The sequence below is a fragment of the Salminus brasiliensis genome, chromosome 18, assembly GCF_030463535.1.
Source record: "Salminus brasiliensis chromosome 18, fSalBra1.hap2, whole genome shotgun sequence".
In the NCBI taxonomy this organism is placed as follows: Eukaryota; Metazoa; Chordata; class Actinopteri; order Characiformes; family Bryconidae; genus Salminus; species Salminus brasiliensis.
In genome coordinates this window covers 11,099,838-11,120,348 of record NC_132895.1, presented here as the reverse complement: position 1 = coordinate 11,120,348, position 20,511 = coordinate 11,099,838, and the positions used below count along the sequence as shown (strand labels likewise).

General features: G+C 40.3%; 1 protein-coding gene across 16 annotated transcripts in view; it reads right to left on the bottom strand.

Annotated features, from left to right (window-relative positions):
• Positions 1 to 20,511, bottom strand: part of cacna1bb (calcium channel, voltage-dependent, N type, alpha 1B subunit, b) — a 183,842-nt gene that overhangs the window by 23,919 nt on the left and 139,412 nt on the right. For 11 of the 16 annotated variants that reach the window (XM_072661537.1, XM_072661536.1, XM_072661542.1 and 8 more), the window contains 12 exons: positions 17,894 to 17,990; positions 16,110 to 16,270; positions 15,441 to 15,578; positions 14,692 to 14,893; positions 13,669 to 13,833; positions 11,957 to 12,067; positions 10,055 to 10,138; positions 7,038 to 7,157; positions 5,151 to 5,216; positions 2,785 to 2,876; positions 1,327 to 1,477; positions 1,063 to 1,190 (listed from right to left, as the gene is read on the bottom strand). In XM_072661537.1, the coding sequence (XP_072517638.1) occupies positions 1,063 to 1,190; positions 1,327 to 1,477; positions 2,785 to 2,876; positions 5,151 to 5,216; positions 7,038 to 7,157; positions 10,055 to 10,138; positions 11,957 to 12,067; positions 13,669 to 13,833; positions 14,692 to 14,893; positions 15,441 to 15,578; positions 16,110 to 16,270; positions 17,894 to 17,990 (1,515 nt within the window). The remainder of the gene's footprint in view (positions 1 to 1,062; positions 1,191 to 1,326; positions 1,478 to 2,784; positions 2,877 to 5,150; positions 5,217 to 7,037; positions 7,158 to 10,054; positions 10,139 to 11,956; positions 12,068 to 13,668; positions 13,834 to 14,691; positions 14,894 to 15,440; positions 15,579 to 16,109; positions 16,271 to 17,893; positions 17,991 to 20,511) is intronic. The other 5 variants (XM_072661539.1, XM_072661538.1, XM_072661549.1 and 2 more) reach the window with 1 other exon arrangement.

The following is a 20,511-nucleotide window of genomic DNA, read 5'->3' as shown; positions in this document are numbered from 1 at the left end:
GCACCTAATCACATTATTTAAAAGCTTTTAGATCAGCAATAAGAGAATTTCACTGTAAGGATTACATTAGAACAGATCAAATACAGTAAATACAGTAAAAAGGAATAAAAAGTTCTCATTCTGAAGAAAGTAGTTGACATCTTTCAAGCTAGTCTGAAGAACAAAGCTTGGTAGCAGATTTCTCGTGGATGCCCCCAGCCAGCACAACATCACCAGCTTACCTGATTTACCATCATTAAGCACTCATTTACCAAACCAGATGTTAAATAATACTAATAAATAAATAAATAAATAATACACTTTTGAGGTGCTTTAATGAACACACAGATGAAACTACTTTCTGTATGAATATTATTTGTATTTATTCTAGTATTAATGTTTTACTGAGCAGATAATCACTTACTGACCAGATAAGGAGCTTCATAATTCTTCATAATTTTTATAGGTGCCTAAAACCTTTGCACAGTACTGTATATGATTAGAAAGTGTGCTTATCTGCATCCTAGATGTTCCCTATATTGAGTTTGGACTCTGCAGACTGCATGGACATGCAACACTTATAACAAACGGCTAGGAATAAGCTCATAATGCAAATTCATATTTTCATCATTAAAGGACAGATAATGTATTAATGTTATCAAAACCATACAGTAAAAAAACAGTTTGGGATAAGAACCGGTCATGCGGTATCCTTATTAAAACTACACATTCTCAAATAGCTTCGAAAGGACTTGCACCAATAGTTCTACCAAACTTTCTTTCTTTCTTATGCAATGTAATGTGGGCTTGAGCTCAGCTGGATTATGTTGAGAAGACAAGAGGCTTTAAACCAGTCAACCAGTCTAGGACAAGCCTTACAGTCGTCATGCAGAACATCAGACTAGCATGCGGCAGAATCGACTCAGCCTCATAGTCCTGCTTCAGTCTAGTGCCATGGTCACTCAGGGCCATATGTCAGTGTCTGACCTTTATTCAGTTCCACTTTAGCTCTCTGTCTAAAGCTGTTCACTCTTGTTAAGAAGGAACTAGCCGTCAGGAGAGTGTGAGAAGAGAGATGCATACCAGGCGGCGGGGTCATACTCGGCCCAGACGCGGATGAACTCGTCCAGGTGGTGAGGTCCGAGGATGGAGGCGTCTCGGGTCAAGTATTCAAAGTTGTCCATGATGACAGCAACGAACAGATTCAGCATCTGGACAAGGTAGAATGAGGAAAGACTGAAGAAATACTCCAATGTTTTTCCACCGAGTTTCTACCATACCGTCGATTTACACCATTATTTTCATGCATTCAAAAGAACATCACTGTGTCAGTGTAGGTTTACTTACCAAGAACGAGCAGAGAAAGATGAAGGAGACGAAATAGAAGTATGCAAAATCACTGCCACACTCCTTTCCAGTGGTGCCTGAGAGCTGGTCACACATCTTGTCACTCAAACACGACAACATGATCTCATGCCACGCCTCGCCGGTGGCACTCCTGAGGTCCACAAACACAAAACACACACATATAAATGTAAATGCTTGATTATTCAGACCCTCACATTTTAATCTTTAAAAATACATACACAGAATATGAACGTCAATAATAAAAAACAGAGTTAGATACACTATATGTCCAAATGTTTGTGGACACCCCTTCTAATGAATGCATTCGGCTACACCAGCTACAAGTTGCATCCATTGCTCACACAGATACACAGATGCGAATGTGCACACACAGCGTGTCTAGTTCCTGTAGAGAAGTACTGTCAATCGAATAGAACTCCCTTGAGCAGATAAACATGAACTCATGGGCACCATGCCTATTGCCAGGCGTGAGCTAGGGGATATAAAGCCCTGCAGCATTGAGTTGTGAAGCAGTGGAACTGTCTTATCTCGAATGATAGTTGGCGCTCCTTTGGAATACCTTTGGAATGAGATGGGGAGTTGGGGATGAAGTAGGGTGGTGATCATCCAACATCCTCACATCACTAACGCTCAAGCAATCAAATCCCAACAGCAATGCTCCAGAATCTAGTAGAAAGACTTCCCTAGTAGAAACTCTTTTTTTTAATTCCCTCAATTTTGGAAGAAACAATGAATGAGCAGGTGTCCCAATACTTTTGTCCATATGGTATGTATAGCAGATATAACAAAATACAAAATCTTGTACTTTAAGCATATAGGTCAGTAATTAATTTTTTGATTGTTGTGTCTCCCACACTCTGGTGTGAATGTGAGCTGTCCCTGACTATGACTCCTGAATATTTAACTACAAAAATACCATACACATGCAAAAGTATTCAGACATCCTTGCTAATAAGTGGCTTCAGCTATTTGAAAAAGTACACCAATTGATGGCAAGTGTTGAATTGTGCACACACAGCTTGTAAGAATCTCCAGAAGAAAATCTGTTCAGCTGACTGGGACAAAGTGTTGGGCTGTGGGGCAGTTAAACTGTCTTATGAGGCTCCATCGAATACCTTTGGACAGAATGAGTTGACACCTAACATCAGCACCTGACCGCTCTAATATTTTTGTGGCTAAATGCAATCAAATCTTCCCAACCATGTTCCAGAGTCTGGTTTAAGACCAGATGCTGTTACTGTTGCAAACTGAGGACAAGCTCCCCATTAATACCCTTGATTTCAGACGAAATGCTGGAAAAGTAGGTGTCTACAAACTTTTGGACATTAGTATATTACATTACATAAGATGTGATGTTTATTAATGATTTTTCCCCGATGTATTAATTTCACTTTGGCATGCATTCACCAGAAGCAGCAAAAAAAAAAAAGTTCTCACCTGAACAGCAGCATGAGGGCCTGAAAGAAAGTGCGGAAGTTGTTGTGGTGGTTGATGGAGGATTCTTCATTTAACTCGATGTTTCCAAACACCTGATAGAAAGAGGCACAGACACAGTCCATCCTCATTGTTATACAGCACTGAGACTGTGCTGAAACATCTGGAGGTGCCATGTCAATAATTCACACAGCCTGGGGGCCAGGCCAGACTCTGCATTTTCTCAGCTTACTCACCTGCAAACATTAAACTCTCTGAGGCAGCAGGATGGCTAACATATTGAGAGCATAATGTTCTGAATCTCAGAATTTGTACCTTCAGGCTCGATGCATTTGATATATTACCAAGACCCATTCGTCAGGCTTCAGTGGTAGTATAATTCTGGTAACTCATAGTGTTTCCTTAACTCTAAGAAGTTGCGGTTATTGCCAACCATAATAAGAACACTACTTGTTTTCACAAAGTGTGGTCATTTCACATCACTGGTGTATGGTTTGTAACCTTACTTGGTCCTGACTCCGGGGGGCATAGACCAAAGTCCTATACAATATTTTATCCATTTTAGCTGCACAGTGTTTTGAGGTTTTTGAGGATCTACTTAAAATGTAGATGCAAACTGAGATGCAGAGGTAAAAAAGTGAGTTAGGTTGAGTAAACTTAAAGCTCTGTATTCAGTTATTGCATTATTTTAAGTTGTTCTGACTTTAAAATCTGAACAGTGTATATGATTAACTGTGTAGTTACATTTAATAGAAGCAACACATATAACTAACCTGAAGTTAAAACAGTTAAATACTTAAAAAAATGGAGAATCAAATCCTAATAAATACAAAAGCAAAATGTTCACATTCGCACGGGCAGGAAATCTTCAGTGTTAAATTTGGGCCAGTTTTTCATCCATCAAACACAGCCCCATGTGTGAAGAGCTCTGCTCTAAGTAGGATCAGGCCCGTTTCTCAGCATACGGGTGATTACACAGCTCACTGATTACGCTGTGTCTTTCATTCCATAAGAAGCAATTAGCATTGATTTACAATGCCATCCTAATCGACTAAATGGCAGCCGCTCCCCTTCCAAACACAATCCAGGAGATTGCCTGTGCACCGCTGAACGTGCAATCAAACATAAAGGTTGGATTCACCAGCCTTCTTGCCTCCCTGTCTGCGACACCAAGACGCTTTAACTGGCACAAAGCAAAAAAATGTGTCCTGCAGTCTGCCGTCCTGCCATTTTTCAGTGAAATTCCAAAAGCAGAAGCTGCTAACATGACACTCTCTCCTATTTCCATCTTTGTCTGTGTGGCACAAGGAAAATGGTGAGCTGGGCCAACGTTCATACATCAAATACTGGTGTGTTTGTGAAGGGACCTGAGCAGGGCGTCAGTCCTGTGTCTCAGCATACAGGTGATTATACAGCTCACTGATTACGCTGCATTCGTAAGTCAATAATATGCAATTACCATTGATTTACAATGGCACACTAATCGACTGAACAGCAGGCTTCCACACACACAATGAGCAAGATAACTTTATTCAACCTTGAACTGAAAGTAGATGTAATTCACACTGTAATGATCATGGTAACAGGCGCACCATTATAATTATTCAATTAATCAACTTACATCAATTATTTCATTCCTACACTTTAAGTAACATAACACATTGTATAAGTAGGCCTGGGAAACAGGTCATATCAAAAGGCTATTTGCAGCCATTTGCTTTAATATCCTATGAATGGTTTTACAGGGAGAGATGTAATGTATCTGATCTATAACATACAGTATCCTCAAGGTTCTTTGATAGTGTGATTCCAGGTGTTTAAGGGCTGTTAATGTCCAGGCTGGCCATAATGAAATGTACAAGCATGTGGAATCTGAGCTTTCCATGTGGCAGCATGTTTCCTATCAGTATATAAAAGAAGCATTGTGCTGCCTTTATTGTTGGATGCACTGTGATAGTCGCTATGCGAACACCATTCACAGGGCACATCACAGTGACCGTAAAGGATGACTGTATATTTGTAAAGTATATTACCATTCAAAAAACTTTAAATCTTCATTATTTTTTCCACTTTTTAACATAATGTGAATCTGGCAGTTGTCCTTCACGTTGTGTCAGAGTTCCAGGATGAATGGACCAATAGAAATGCTCCACAAAGACTTTTCTTTCTCCTGTCAAAGTGCTATTTGGGAGATAGCACTTTGAACGTATATTTGCTTACTCTAAATGATAGTTTGAGATAAAATCTAACTGAATAAATAACGAAAGCAATTTATTTATTAATGTTCTTTAAAATAAAAATATAAATTTAATGGAGAAAACAAAAAGCAAATATAAGGCATGAATGTACTGGAGTGTCTCACGACTCACCTGCATCCCAATGATGGCGTAGATAAAAAAGAGCATGGCAATCAGGAGACACACATATGGTAGTGCCTAGAAGACAAAAAAACACAGTCTCAGTTTTCTAACCTCAGAGAACAGCAGAGAACACGTCACAAGAGAGTGAGTTAAATGATGGGCAAAATGTGGCAAAATGTCTCTAAAACACTACAACTGCTCACTTATGTATATATGAGCAATTATATATATATATATATATATATATATATATATATATATATATATATACACACACACACACCCACACACACCCACTTTTAATTTGTAGCATATTTGATACATCTGGAATTTATTGCTCACAGAAGCTTTTCTTAAACAAACATAGAATTAAACACATATAGATAACAATGTTGTTTAACTCCTTACATCCTCCCCCACCCTTTTTACTCAAGTCATTCTTTTAAATGTTCAAATCTGTATGCATTTGCCCAGTGAACGCAGTGCACAGATAATCCACCAGGGAGCAGAAAACATGTATGTGATTTAATTTTCTCATTTATATAATTAATTATTATTGAATGTATTATATATTATTACATGCTATGCTATTATTTATATATTATCTTAATTAATTGATTAATTATCACACTGATGTTGCAGAGGTCTTGAAAATATGTATAACATATGATCCACTTGTCTTTAAAGGCTTAAAGCTGCAGGCACAAGAAAAGAGAACAATACTGGACATCATCAAGACATAAACAGTAGTTTAAATCACCTCAGCAGACACAACTCACTACATTTCTTGCTATCTAGACTATAGGACAGTTCACTAAGCACATGACCAGATTTACTGTGAAGTTAAGAGCAAATAACTGTAAATAGCTGTAGCACATTTTCATATTCAGAAACCGAAATTACTGTTTATATAAAACTGTGTTTTTCCAGAAGAAGCTGAAGTGGACTGTAATGTCTTCATCTACAGTGTTTTAAAACATTTGGCCACATATGCTGGCCATCAACAAATGATGTACATACACCCACTCAGTTGATTAAGTGATGTATTTAAAAGGCCCATTCTGATCTGTTTGGATTGAGGATAATGGCAATTGCATTTACACTTTGCCATTGCCACCGCTGTTGCAGGAGTGCATGTTGATGATTGGCTTTTACTGAGAACACTTAAAAACACAGCAGCCACAGTCACTTTATGAATAGCACTTCATTACCGCATCCCACTTTCTGCTTCAGTTTTAATAATCTGGCCCTGCGTGTTCAGACTTCAGACAAAGCTGAGCAGACTGCAATTAGAACGTCTGTAGTTTCACTAGCCTTCATTATCAATGCACACAGTGTGCTGACTTTAATAAAAGAAATCTCATTAAGAACTACCTCAACTGCCAATACTTATATATCTACACACAGTGCACAGCGGTTTTAGGCACATCATATAACTAACCATGTTTCTCAGCAATAGATTTTTACTGTAAAAAGTCCACATTACATTCAAGCAGACGCAGGTTAACATAAATAAGAACAAGAATTTCTCATTGTGAAGACAGTAATTGAACTTGTGAGCTAGTCTGAAGAACAAAGCTTGGTTACTGAGTTCTCCTAGATGCCCCAGTGGATGTGTTCAATTCCATCACCAGCTCACCTGATTTACCATAACTGAGCACTGGTTTACCAAACCAGGTGTTGGAACTACAAATAATACTAGACTCCCATGAGGAGAGGTATTTTAATGAACACAGGGATGTGAAATCACCACTTTTTGTGTTATTTTTTTTATTTAATATAAATTAATATTTATTATTTTTGCTAAGTAAATAAACACCTACTGCCCAGATAAGGAGCTTTTACATTCTTTTTGCAGATGCAATACATTTGAGGATGGGGGACAAAGTTCCTGACCTTGAAGGACTGTACGAAGGTCCAGAGCAGGATGCGGATGGTGTAGCCCTGCCTCAGGAGCTTGATGAGGCGAGCAGCTCGAAAGAGTCTCAGGAAACTCAGATTGATCAACTTGTCCTGCTGAAAGAGATACAGCCCAGGTTAACCACACGAGCCCGGCTCTGTGTTCAAATCCCAGTGGCCCCTCAGTGAGTGTGTGAGAATCTGTTCAGGCTTATTATTATTATTATGCATTAGAGCAATGTTTTCAAAATTGAAATCAACAGATTTCAATTTCGGGTCTAATGGAGGAATGATTTCTGCTGACTATTTTCATGCAATTTAGTGCTCCTGATCATTAATGACGGATCACAATGATGATGCTCCAAAGCTGCAGCTGGAACCATGCACCCATAAGAATCAATAGTAGTGCTTCTGTGTTCACATAAACAATTGTTTTAATGAGAAATAAAAAAACAAAAATGAAAACATTAAAAAATTTGTCTATTTCCACAACCGTGCAGTAAGGCTTGAGAATCTAGAGCAATGTGTAAAAAATCAGAACCCTGAATCTCAGAAACTGGCACTGCGCCTCTGCGAAAACCAGGCCAATGGACAAAGAGACGGCTGTCCGCATTTAAGTAAACATGTAGGACAGAGAGAAAAAGAGAGGGAAGGCGGTCCGGACAGATGGACAGAAGCAGAGCGGGACAAATAAAGCCACTTACCGTCTGTAGAGTCCATTTGGGAGAGAAGGGGACAAGGTGCCAACAGAGATTTAGCATGGAAACAGAGTGACAGTGAAAATCATTAGGAAGGGCGAGAGAGTCTACTCTGACACACTGAGACTCAACTGTCAACACTCATCGGGGAGATTACACACTGTCGGCAGAGCTTCAGCAGATGAACGTCCTCTTCTAAATATGTTCAATAAGCAAAGGGTAAACTGGAGCCTGAAATGCGAATTAGTCTACAGGGGAACTGGGCTCTGGACTGCTCTGTCCGTGCTCCGCCCACAAACGCTTGCTCTTGTAGTAACTGCTGAGAGGTTGGACAAGTGTTACAGAACACGATCAATAACCCTTTTAACTATAAGAGCATTATGGAGAAATGTATCATCCATTTCATATTCTCATCATTTGAATTCTACAGAGCACTTTATGGAGTAACTGTCTCTACTGCCCAGGGAAGGCCTTCTGCTAGATTTTGCAGCATTGCTGTGAGAATTAGTTTGCAGCAATAAGAGCATTCGGGAGGTCAGGATATTGGATGATCAAGCATTCATTAGAGGGGGTGTCCACAAACATTTGGACATGTAGTGTATGTTTGTCACTTCTGAATTATCACACTGTTTAGGTGCGTCCAGATGTGTCTGGATATTTTTCTAAGCTAATCTCTGGACGGGGAGATTTTCAGAAACACTGCTGGTTTGATGTTTTCAAAACTATCCAGATTATTTTATTTTATTATGATTATTTTTTTGGTTATTTGTCTTCTCCCTAGTCCTGCTTAGGACTCTTCCTTAAATATTCTTTGTGTGAAAATATCTATTTCATGTTAATAGGGTTTTTTTGCATTTTTACTTTGTGCCTTTCACTATAGTTTCTATTTTCACTAATGGTAATATAATAGCCATATCATTTCCAACTTGTCCAGCTCCTTAATTATGGATTAAGCATAATAACTATATTTGCATGTAGGTTGAAAACCAAAATACATGCAAGTTGGCACCATTCTGCACAAGCTAGCTCATCTTACTCTCTAACGCAGCAGAGTTTCTCTGTTTCATTTCTATGTACCTCAGCATTCTTTTCCACACTACATCCTAATCTTCCTGCAGGTATTAATACTTCCTGCCTTCCTGCAGGTATTTTTCTATTGCATGCGTTTTTGAGCTAATCATAGATTAGGATGACACATTAAGGAGAATGTGCAGAAAATTACTAAAACATTTGATATCAATTACTGGCTCAAGACAACTAATCATAGCCCAGTTTCCTATAAGCGTATTAAGTGTTAGGATCATCTTAACATGCCGAGAGAGTGATCAGAACGATGCTCGCTTGAGATGCTTTTGTGCTCCATTAGCCAAGAGAGTCCAAGAGAGCATAGTTGGCCTTGTTCTCTCATGGGTGGGTTCTCCTCATGGATGGATCTCTCCTAGTGTGATGTTGGTCAGCACAGGCATCTGATTAGCTGTTTTATTGGACCTGGGGAGCCACACGTTTCTTGTGTGTTGGCTGCCTAGCGATGCTGCATCAGTCATTTCTAAGGTTTCTTAGTTGCTTAGTGGCTGCCATGGTATCCCAGGTGGTGACTTATGTGGTTACTATGTGGTCGTTTGGGTTACCAGTGTTTTTGTATCATCATGACATTTGATGGACATAGTGATGCTGCATCAGCAGCAGTTTAAAAAGAGGCGGTGCTAATCTTCACCCTCCTAGTGTTGGGGCCATGGTTAGTAATAGGGGGGTTCATGTGAGCGGGCACTGGGGAATTGGTCTTTCAATTTGGGTAGAAAATGGGATAAGATTAGATATTAATTTTTTTTTAAAGATGCTTTTGGGCCTGTATAGCTGCTATATATTTAAACAAGATACTTATCTGAGTTGTATGCTACAATTTCTCTTTCTGATCAATGGGATTTTTCTCCTGACTTACAGCAATCGTTGCGAAACAATGCGTTTGTGGGCCAAGCATGGCTAGATCAATCAGTCTGATGCAGGACTGAAATTCCAGTAACAGTGTGCTGAGTGAGTTCGCCTTTGCTTGGGTGTTGTGTGAAACGTGAACCTGCTTGTGTGTGAAAGTGATTGTTGTAACTTTGAAGATCCTCTGGCACCAGGACTATTCCATCAGCTACAGCGTGAGGAAGAGAAAGTTGCAGACACACAAATACACAGATAGAGACACAACACTGAAAGCTCGTACATGAAGACACTGTCACTGTCCTACGCAGGATTCTTCACACCATTCATACCGTTTAATGAACGTCTCCTATATAAAGTCCCAGAATGAAGCCTCTAGAACCATCTCACCTTAATCTCAGTGACCAGGATGTCAGTAATGCTGCCCAGTACAGTCACAAAGTCAAAAATGTTCCAGGCCTCCTTCAGGTAGTTCTGCATATACACAAAGAAAAGGAGGGGTTTGAGAAAAGCTGGAAAGGGGCAGGTAGATAAGAATGATACATTTTAGCGGTGGAAACATTGCATATTCTGTAAACCATATTGATTTTTGTTTTTACAATGTTTGGAAACACCCACTGCCTTTTATATTGTGTTTATATTATAATAGTAATATTCTAATGAACAGATTTTTTAAAAAAGCAAACATTTTAAATCTTGTCCTTAATTCTCTCTCTCTCTCTCTCTCTATATATATATATATATATATATATATATATATATATATATATATATATATATATATATATATATAATTTATATATAATATATAAGATTTAAAAGAAAAAAATATATATACGTATATATTTCTTATTTTGAAAATACAGTGATCTATCACAAAAAAACAGCAAAATTAAGAGGTCATGGTCTCAAAACATTGGTCAGTACTGATCTGGACCCAATGTCTATCAAGAGGATAGGTATAATATCATATGTACCAAATAAATTAATCCTTCTTAAAGATGAAGGAGAACATGGGAGCCATTTATGGACCTCTGACTACCTGCCTAGCCTGTAGCACCTGCTTTGACTATGTAGAGGAAAAATACATACTGTCTGTGACTGTGACTGTACTTTTTATTATTATTATTTATCTATTTTTTTAAACTAAATACTCATTTATTTAATCGTTTTTATTATATTTATCATTACACTATATGTCCCCCCCCCCCTACTCTTCATTCTTTGTTCTTGGCAAAATGCTAAATAAACAATTAAAATCATTTGGGGAAAAAAAAAAAACCTTGGTCAAACCACACTCATACAGTCACGCACACGTACATACAAACTCTCAGATACTGCAGAGCAGTGGAATGGATCTTGCGTGACAGCCCAATCTGTCGGGAGTTTCCGTCATGTCTCCTGAATGCCACAGTGATTTGTCGAGCATTGGCTGCCCAGGGCTTGGAACAACAGCAGCGAGGCGGCACCGTCTGCCGGCAGCTCCGAACAGGTGGAGGTAAGTGCCTTGTGCGGGAGCAGAGCCATTTAATAAATGAGGCTCCTAAATGGAAATGGAGCCTGAGATAGGCCTGCTGCAGCTGTGGGCTGGAGCGCACACCACTGAGAGTGCAGATTTATGTGTCACTAAAAGCACACTGGCTTATCCATCAACCAACACAGCTCATGCTCCGTCACCAAAAACCTCCCCCTCTTCCCCTCCTTCTCCTCTCAATCACTAATTCCACACATGAGCAAGTGTAATACGTCAAACTCGCATCTCCAGGCCTCCCCACTCTGGTCTCATTAGAAATGTAATAATAATACAGATATTATTTTTCTTCATTTGGTGGTTGTTGTAGTGTTGCTAGCTGGTTGCTATGGTATCCCAGATGGTGGCTATGGTGTTGAAAAGTGGTTGCTATGGTATCCCAGATGGTTGCTATGGTGTTGCAAAGTGGTTGCTAGCTGGCTGCTATGGTCTTCATAGGTGGTTGTTATGGCATTCCCAGTGGTTGGCATGGTGTTGCTAAGTACTAACCATGAAGTTGCTACGTTCTTGTTAAAGAGATTTGCTAAGGTGATCTTTATGGTCATTTAGGTGTTTGCCATGACGTTGCTTAGTGGTTGCCATGGTATCCCAGGTGGTTGCTATGTGGTTATTTGGGATTTACTATTGTTTTTGTATCATCATGACATAGGATGGGTGCACAAGCGTTTGTACCCCCATTCATTCCTATGACAAAAAATTCACACAAAATTCTTTAAAATGCACAACCTTAATAAATAAACGCGTAATTAAACATTTCTCACCAGCAGGCCAAAGGCGATGATTTTCAGGATGCATTCCAGGGTGAAGAGTGCAGTGAATATGATGTTCAGCCACTTCAGCATATCCTCATAGGGCTTTGGGGCATCATGGAACTGTAAACAAGAAGCCATTGACATCAGCAGCCCATTAACGCATAGGCACAGCTTCAAGAGGTTTTCCATGAGTCAGTCTTTTACGCATAAGGCTGCATAATAAATACAAAACACTGGTAATGTTGGCTTGTGCAATACTGCCATCACTAAAGGCTGGAATTTAAAAATGATGTCCTGTGAGCATCCTGAACAACTTCATCTATACTGTTTCTTCCCAAGTCAGGAAAATTTTAAAAGAGCTCATCCTGCCTTTGTTGGATTAACTGTCTCTACTGTCCAGGAAAGGCTTTCTGCTAGATTTTGGAGCACTGCTGTGAGGATTTGATTGCGTTCAACAACGATTCAAGAGCATTAGTGAGGTCAGGATGTTGGATGGGTCCACAAACATTTGGACATATAATGTATGTGATGAACTGATTAAACTTTAATGCATTCAGCATGTTTCCAACCAAACACTGTACTGGATCTACACGTAATGTCCTTTAACTTGCCTCTGGGAAAAAAGGAGAACGGGATAAGAACAGTAAAAGGGAATGTCTCTTGCTTACACGCTCAGTTATCACAACAATGCAGTCGTTCAATAAACAAGCTTTGAAAAATCAATACTTGGATTTCATCCATTCCATTCTATATTTCTTAATAGGCGTAGGAGTGGATGAAGACCGTTACAAAGACGACGCAGGAAGCGTTCCAAATTTATTAAACCGCATTCTTAATAATGAATGAAGAAGCTAGGCATCAGGCCCAGGGTTAGAGAAAAGGATACCGGCTCTATGAGTAAGCACACAACCTTAAAAATTCCAAAAAAAGATTCCACAAAGGGTTCTTTAAGTGATTTCAAAGACAGACCACTTAAACAACCACTAAAGAACCGTGTTTTAAAGAGTTCTGTGAGGGTGGTGCACTTTTGAAAAGTCTAATACTAATTTAAAGGCTCATCCAGGAAAGTCTGTTATGTGGAGGTCCCTTACATTTACAGATGGTTCTTCACCCTCACACACTCATTTACAAAAATGCCTCTTTAAAGCAATGGTTCTCAGAATGGGCTTCAGGAGCTCCCAGATGGCCCTGATAATTGCTCCAATGCAATTTGCAATGTATAGAGATGTGAGAACTGTAGATCATGTGGGGTCCTGATGACTGGTGACTGTTGTTTTCTACAATATTGAACAAAGAATCTTAGTTTGTGTCTTTGTGTTAAAAACTGCACAATGTGGGGACCTTGGTGGAGCTTGCTAAGTGTTTGTGCTGTTTTTGATGCATCTAAAATACGCACAGTTCTGCACTTTTGTTGCATGGTGTTTTAACGGTATACAAGACAGTAGGATGGACTTAACAGTATACCAAATGAACTGTAATTTTGTCCAGACACTGGTCTTTTCCAGATTACTACTTCTGACCTTCTCTAACAGTATGGCTTTTCTACACACATACAACAAATTGCCATTTAAATTTAAGAATAATGAACTGGAAAAGACCAGATTTCTGTAAAGCTTGTCCAATGTCGCCAAAGTTGCTGTGAAAGAACATATGAGAGTGCAGCATGGCTTATCAACCATGCATTCTAGAAAGTTTGTAGAACGTAGTGATCATTCCTATACCTTCATCATCAGAACAACAGTATTGACGGCGATCATGGTCAGGATGGAGTATTCAAAGGGTGTTGACACCACAAACTTCCACATCTTGTACTGGTAGGACTGCTTGTCCTGGGGCATGTAGCGGGTCAGGGGTTTGGCATTGATGGCAAAGTCAATACAGGCCCTCTGCAGTCAGGACAGAGAGAGAGAGAGAGAGAGAGAGAGAGAAAGAGAGAGAGACAGAATAATCTTGTCATGTCATGCAGGCCCTTGTCTCTGAGCCTCCTCGTTAACCAGCAGCTTCAGGACTTCACTAGGATCTCTGCATCATCCTCTATTCCAGCTCTTGATCTAACGATGTTTAATTATCAGAGAGGCTCGATGTTCCCAGAGCCCTCCGAATCAAAGTGCGAGAGGCAGAAAGCAAACATCAAACCAGCGTTGGCACCCACCAGAGAGAGGCCTCTTACAGCATGTTTAAACAGCTAAACACAGGCTATGAGGCTAATGGCCTCTCTGAGAACAACCCAGGGCTGCATCCCTTTGAGCTGCTCTGCTGAAGGTGTGAGGCAACAGGTTCGAGCAAATCAGATGGAAGAGAAGAGAGAAGCAGAAGGTAAAACGGAAGATTTACTGAAAAAGATAGAGATAGTAAACAACAGGGAGGAAGTTCTTGGCCAGTCTTATTCTGAGGTTTATCTCTTGTGCTAGTGTGTGTGTGTGTATGTGTGTGTCTGTGTGAATCAGTGATCAGGTAGAAAGGATGTGATTGGACAGGTGCGTTGGCCCTGCACTCTGTTGTGAGAGAAATTCTCTAAAGAGCTTATCCCACCCTGAGGACATCTCACAGCAATACGAGCACACAGCAGACAGACACTGCCATCACACACTCACACACACACATGCACACACATGGACATGGACATAAACTCTGAATAAACTGACATTTGACAAGAGATTATTATTATTATTATTATTATTATTATTGCTGCTTCATTAACTTAAACTAATACTCTTGAGTCTGTCTAGCTCTGCCCTGTGTACCTCATTCTTCTCCAGGCTGCACTCAGACATGGCCTTGTCCCCCTGCTCCTGGAAAGTGATGATGATCAAGGCCACAAAGATGTTGACGAAGAAAAAAGGGAAGACCACAAAGTAGACCACATAAAAGATTGATGTCTCCATGCGGTAGCCTGGGCTTGGCCCCTGGTCCTCATAGGTAGCGTCCACAGAGTGTTTCAGCACCCTGGACACAAAGAGAGAGAGGGGGGTATTAAAAAGGGAGAGAAATATTACAGTTCAGTTACAGAACAGGCAGATTTAGATTAGGTTGCTAGTGTTCCTTTAATAAAACATGATTAAAGGTAAGAGTAAACAGAGACCGTTTCTTGACTCTAATGGCTATTCTGCTCTCAGCTATGCTAAGTGGTTAAGTCCCCATATGTCAGCTCAGGTGACACAGGCTATCACTCTTTAGCACAGCATGTGTCATTCCTGTAGAAATGCACACTTTCACACATATGCATACTTGTACACTTGTACAGATAGACACTCTTCCTCACACCCCTATATTTTCTCACATTCACACACACAACTTCACACAAACCCCCCCGGGTCTATGTAGCTTGATTAACAGAGCAACTCTCTCCGTTATGATATTATGGTAGTTAGTGGAACGCCATAAGGCTCTGGGTGAGTAACTATAATCCGAGGAAGCAAACTGCACACTGTCTAATTGTGTGCTCTTCTGTAAGCTGGCCTGTAGTCTCTGCTGAGTGTGTCATGGGACTTACATTGGCCAGCCCTCTCCAGTAGACACTGTGAAGAGAGTCAGAAAGGCCCACAACACGTTGTCGTAGTGAAAATCGTACTTCTTCCACTCCCGTGGCTGGGCGGATACTTCATCCCCGTCGTAATCCAGAAACTGACCCCTGAGATGGTCAGAAGCAGAGAGGTTGGAGAGATGTTTAGAGCTTGCAATAAATAAACTGTTAAGATCATCTTATTGCATTGTCTTTCCAGCGAAATGATGTGGATTAAATGAATGTTAAAAAGTTAAAGGTTCCATGGTTCTTGTCCTACAAGAGAGCTGGAAAATAGGCCAGTTCCAAAACACCTAAACTGTTACATAACAGTCCAGAGTCGTCATATTAACGCCCCCAAAATTTACATAAACGCCACCCACTAGCGAAAGCCCTAGTCAAAGCTGTGTTGACAATTCTACAGTGTTTACATACAGTAGCTCATCAAAATCCCATGATATTGGCCCCTCAATTCTGAAAAATAACACTAAAAGCAGTCTTACAGTAACATGTTATTATATATAGAATATTTCTCTACATAAACACACATGCCAGAGCATTTAAATGAAGAACATAGCTTGGTGAGAACATGGACTAATCTATTTGCGTGTGAAGGTAGATACTGTTCATATAGGATCAGCAGCTGTATGGTCACTGTACCTGCAGTCTTTCTGCAGTGCTTTGGACTCGTCTGTGCAGTAGAAGAACTTGCCCTTAAACAGCTGCACAGCGATGACGGCGAATATGAACATGAAGAGGATGTAGACGATGAGGATGTTCAACACATTCTTCAGAGAGTTCACCACGCAGTCAAACACCGCCTGAGGGAGCACACACATTCACAAACACACACACAGTACATGTAGCAGAACATCACCACTAGCAGAGCAGCACAGTACCAATATCTTCATTAAATCAATGTGCAATAAACAAACTGCAATGTGTCACTTTTAAATGTGTCAGTGCTAATGCTGTTGTGAATTTATAAAGCTCTGCTAAGTCCATTTCCAGCTAATATGACAAATTCAGATTTCATTTACTGCACTGATGAAGTAACAGTCTCTGCTAAGCAAACATCATTTTTTGGCTGATTGTAGAAAATGGTATTCATCATGAAAATCTGGACTTTCCTAACCCCTTTCTTTCATCCATCTTCAGTGATCTGAGATGTGAGGAATACTATCTGTGAGGATCTCTCTATTCTGCCCAGACTTTGTCAGATCAGCTAGCTTTTGTCTGCTTTAAAGGTAGAGAAATATGAGCATATGCTGAGTACTCAATGTGTAGCACTGAGTTTATTAACAGTAACGTCTTATTGGGTGATATGCCACAGAGTGATCTTCAAATCACGATAATCTTTAACTCCAGACGCTCTGATCAGCTTTTGAGAAAATAACGGTGGATCCACAGGTGGGCTGTCAGACAGGCAGGACAGAAAAGAGCACAGTAGCACGTATGTGCCTGTTTAAACTTTGCCATTTCATGGGTCTTAAGCTGATTAAACTGCCTTTTGATTGTGAAAAACCATCAGCCATGCAACAGCAAGTATATATGCAAGTGTAGATGCACTTGAGACTGCTATTCGACCAGTCAGACCTCAGAAGTATTTTGAGACATATTGGAGAAGCAGCAGATATAAATGTAAATGTATGTAAATGTATGAAAATGTCCAAATGTTTGTGGACAAGCCTACCTATAAGAACTTTAAGTTGTACCTATAGATGAACATGAACCTATTGGCACTGTGCCTAATGCCAGGCATGGACCACAGGTGTATAAAGCCCCCCAGCATTGAGCTGTGGAACAGTGGCTCTGCCTTCTCTGAAATGACGGTGTTTCATTCAATACTTCTGGGAGAAATTGCTAATGTTCTTGTCACTGAATGCAAGCGAATCCTCACAGCAATGCTCCAAAATCTAGTCGATTGCTTTGTACCACTTGTCAGAGTTGTCATTGATCTCTGGCATCAATGGCCCGTGGAGCACCACTGGCAAAAAGTCCAATCTCTGTACACCTTCACTACAGCAGCTCTAAAACATCCCACAAAGTGAGCGGTTTCCTAATTATCATGTCCATTTGGACATCAGTCAAATTGCATCCTTTGCCTGTGACGATTGTTGTACACTCTGCTAGAACTGACCCCTTCACGTGGCATCTGTGCTGGACGTCCCGGACTAAGTTTATTCTAAACCCGGGGTGGTCATAATATTCTGTATAATGCACTGTAGCACAGAACAAAACATTCCATCAGCTCAGAAGCTTCTAAAAAGTGAATCCCATGATTTTGTGCTGAGGAACTACAGATGTCTGTATAACAGGGACGTATTGATGGCCTGGTGTGAGCGGAATCTGAACTTATCCTATCCTGGCAATCCTGAATATGTGGTACATGAAGTAAGGAGTGTAAATGGACTCAGGGAGAGTGTAAGAGCTGTGTATGGCACCTTCAGTTTGGGAAGCCGCTTGATGGTCTTAAGTGGTCTCAGCACTCGCAGCACTCTGAGGGACTTTATGGTGTTGATGTCCTTGCCTTTGGTCCCTCTGTGAGATAAAATCAATCAGTTAGTGTACACAAGCATGCAAGAGTTAGATACCTAGCAAGGGATCTCTTCTCCCCACTACACACACACACACACACAGTATACTCACCCAGCCACACACAGACACATTCTGACACATGTGAAACCTCTCTCGCTCTCTCTCTTCCTCTATTGGGCCTATGTAACTCTACATTACATTAGCCAGAGGGTATTTGATTGATACACTGCATGCATATGGGGGTGGAGTTACACTCTTGGTTCTTTAAAACCATTGATGAATCACTTTCGGTTCCATCAAGAACCATGTTTGTAATAGAGATATGTGTGAAGAGTGTGAAGAAAATTTTAAAGATCTTAAGAACATAAAGAATGTAAAGGTATTTAAGTCTAGGTGACTAAGTTATTTACATTCACACATCTCTATAACAAACATGGTTCTTTATAGAAGCAAAAGTGATTCTTCTACAGCAATGTCAGAGAAGAACCACTTTTGGTTCGATAAAGAACCTGTTGTAGCACTTTGTGTTTGAGTGTATTCTACAGAAATACAACTAATAGGTGTAAGGTGTAGGGGCTTTTTACCAGCCTAAATGAACTGAGTGAATATGACAGGTTTCACAGAATAACAATCATTATTTTCTAGAAAAAGCTGAGGATGGATTATTCTGAGGAGTAAATGGAAAGAAACCTAAAATATACTGAAACTGAACTGCAACTAGGAAGTGCTATGTTCTGAGTCATAGCTACTGTCACTACATTCACTATACATCCAAGCAGAGATTCAGAAAATGTGAAATTGCTTTTTCCTCTGAGGAAATTTAGGTTTCATTTCATGGACTGAACAGCAAATCCATCTTTCAGAAGATCAGGGCATTAAAGTTAAACTATTTCAGACTTCAAGAAGTCAAAGAAGTCTGTCTAAAAGATTGGGAATATATTGTGGATTGGGAATATAAGTGAATGTATGGAAAGAGAAAGAGAGATAGACTATATTGCCATAAGTATTCACTCACTCACTCATTCAAATAATTAAATTCAGGTGTTGCAATGCAGACTGCTTCTACAAACATTTGTGAAAGAATGGGTCGCTCTCAGGAGCTCAGTGAATTTCAGCGTGGTACCGTGATGGGATGCCACCTGTGCAAGTCCAGTCGTGCAATTTCCTCTTCTAAATATTCTTATAACAAAGTGGAAGCGATTGGGAACGACAGCAACTCAGCCACGAAGTGGTCGGCCATGTAAAATGGCAGAGCGGGGTCAACAGTCAGAGGTCATCAACTTTCTGCATAGTCAATTGCTACAGACCTCCAGACTTTATGTGGCCTTCAGATTAGCTCAAGAACAGCGCGTAGAGAGCTTCAGTGAATGGGTTTCCATGGCCGAGCAGCTGCATCCAAGCCTTACATCACCAGGCGCAATGCAAAGTGTAAAGCCCACCACCACTGGACTCTAGAACAGTGGAGACGTGTTCTCTGGAGTGACTAATCATGTTTCTCCGTCTGGCAATCCGATGGACGAGTCTGGGTTTGGCTGTTGCCAGAAGAACAATATTTGTCTGACTGCATTGTGCCAAGTGTAAAGTTTGGTGGAGGGGGGATCATGTTGTATTTTAGGAGTGGGGTTCAGCCCCTTTGTTCTAGTGAAAGGAACTCTTAGTTGTTCAGCAAACCAAGAAATTTTGGTCAATTTCATGCTCCCGACTTGTTCCCGCGGGAACAGTTTGGGGACCGCTCTTTCCTGTTCCAATATGACAGCACACCAGTGCACAAAGCAAGGTCCAGAAAGACAAGGATGAGTGAGTTTGGTGTAGAAGAATTTGACTGAGTCCTGACCTGAACCCGATAGATCATCTTTGGGATGATTAGACTACGAACCAGGCCTTCTCATCAAACATCAGTGTCTGACCTCACAAATGCGCTTCAGGAGAATGATCAAAAATTCCCATAAACACACTCCTAAACTTCATACACATGCAAAGACAGACGAGCGAATACTTTTGGCAATATAGTGTATATGTAAATAGAGAGATTCATTATGTAACAGCTGAGACTGGTTTGTGAGCATTAGGATTTTGTAAAAGGTTATAAAAATGCTCAGCCAGTGCAGTCCGGCAGAACGTCATCCTCTGCTTCATTTGGATGAAAAACTCTGATTTGTGTTCCTGAACTCCATAACACTGTATTCTTGGTGTAAGCTACAAGTATGGAGGGCATTGAAGTATGAACAGATGTAGCATAGCTCAGCTCTGTGATTGGCTTGGTCACTTTTTCTCTCCCATGAGGAGTTACTAAGCCTACTACATGCAGCACCCATGCTCTGGTACACTGATCAGTGCTGTTGCAGTGTTGCAGATCAGCTCCTATTCTGGCATTGCCTCCACAGGCTCCACTCATCACCCACATAGAATGAGAAAAAAGAGACATTTGATATTATCGCATAAAGTCATGTTCACTAAGATTGTATTATTGATCTTTCCGGATTTAGTATCTATATAGGTTCTTCGTAACCATGTGTTTTTTTCC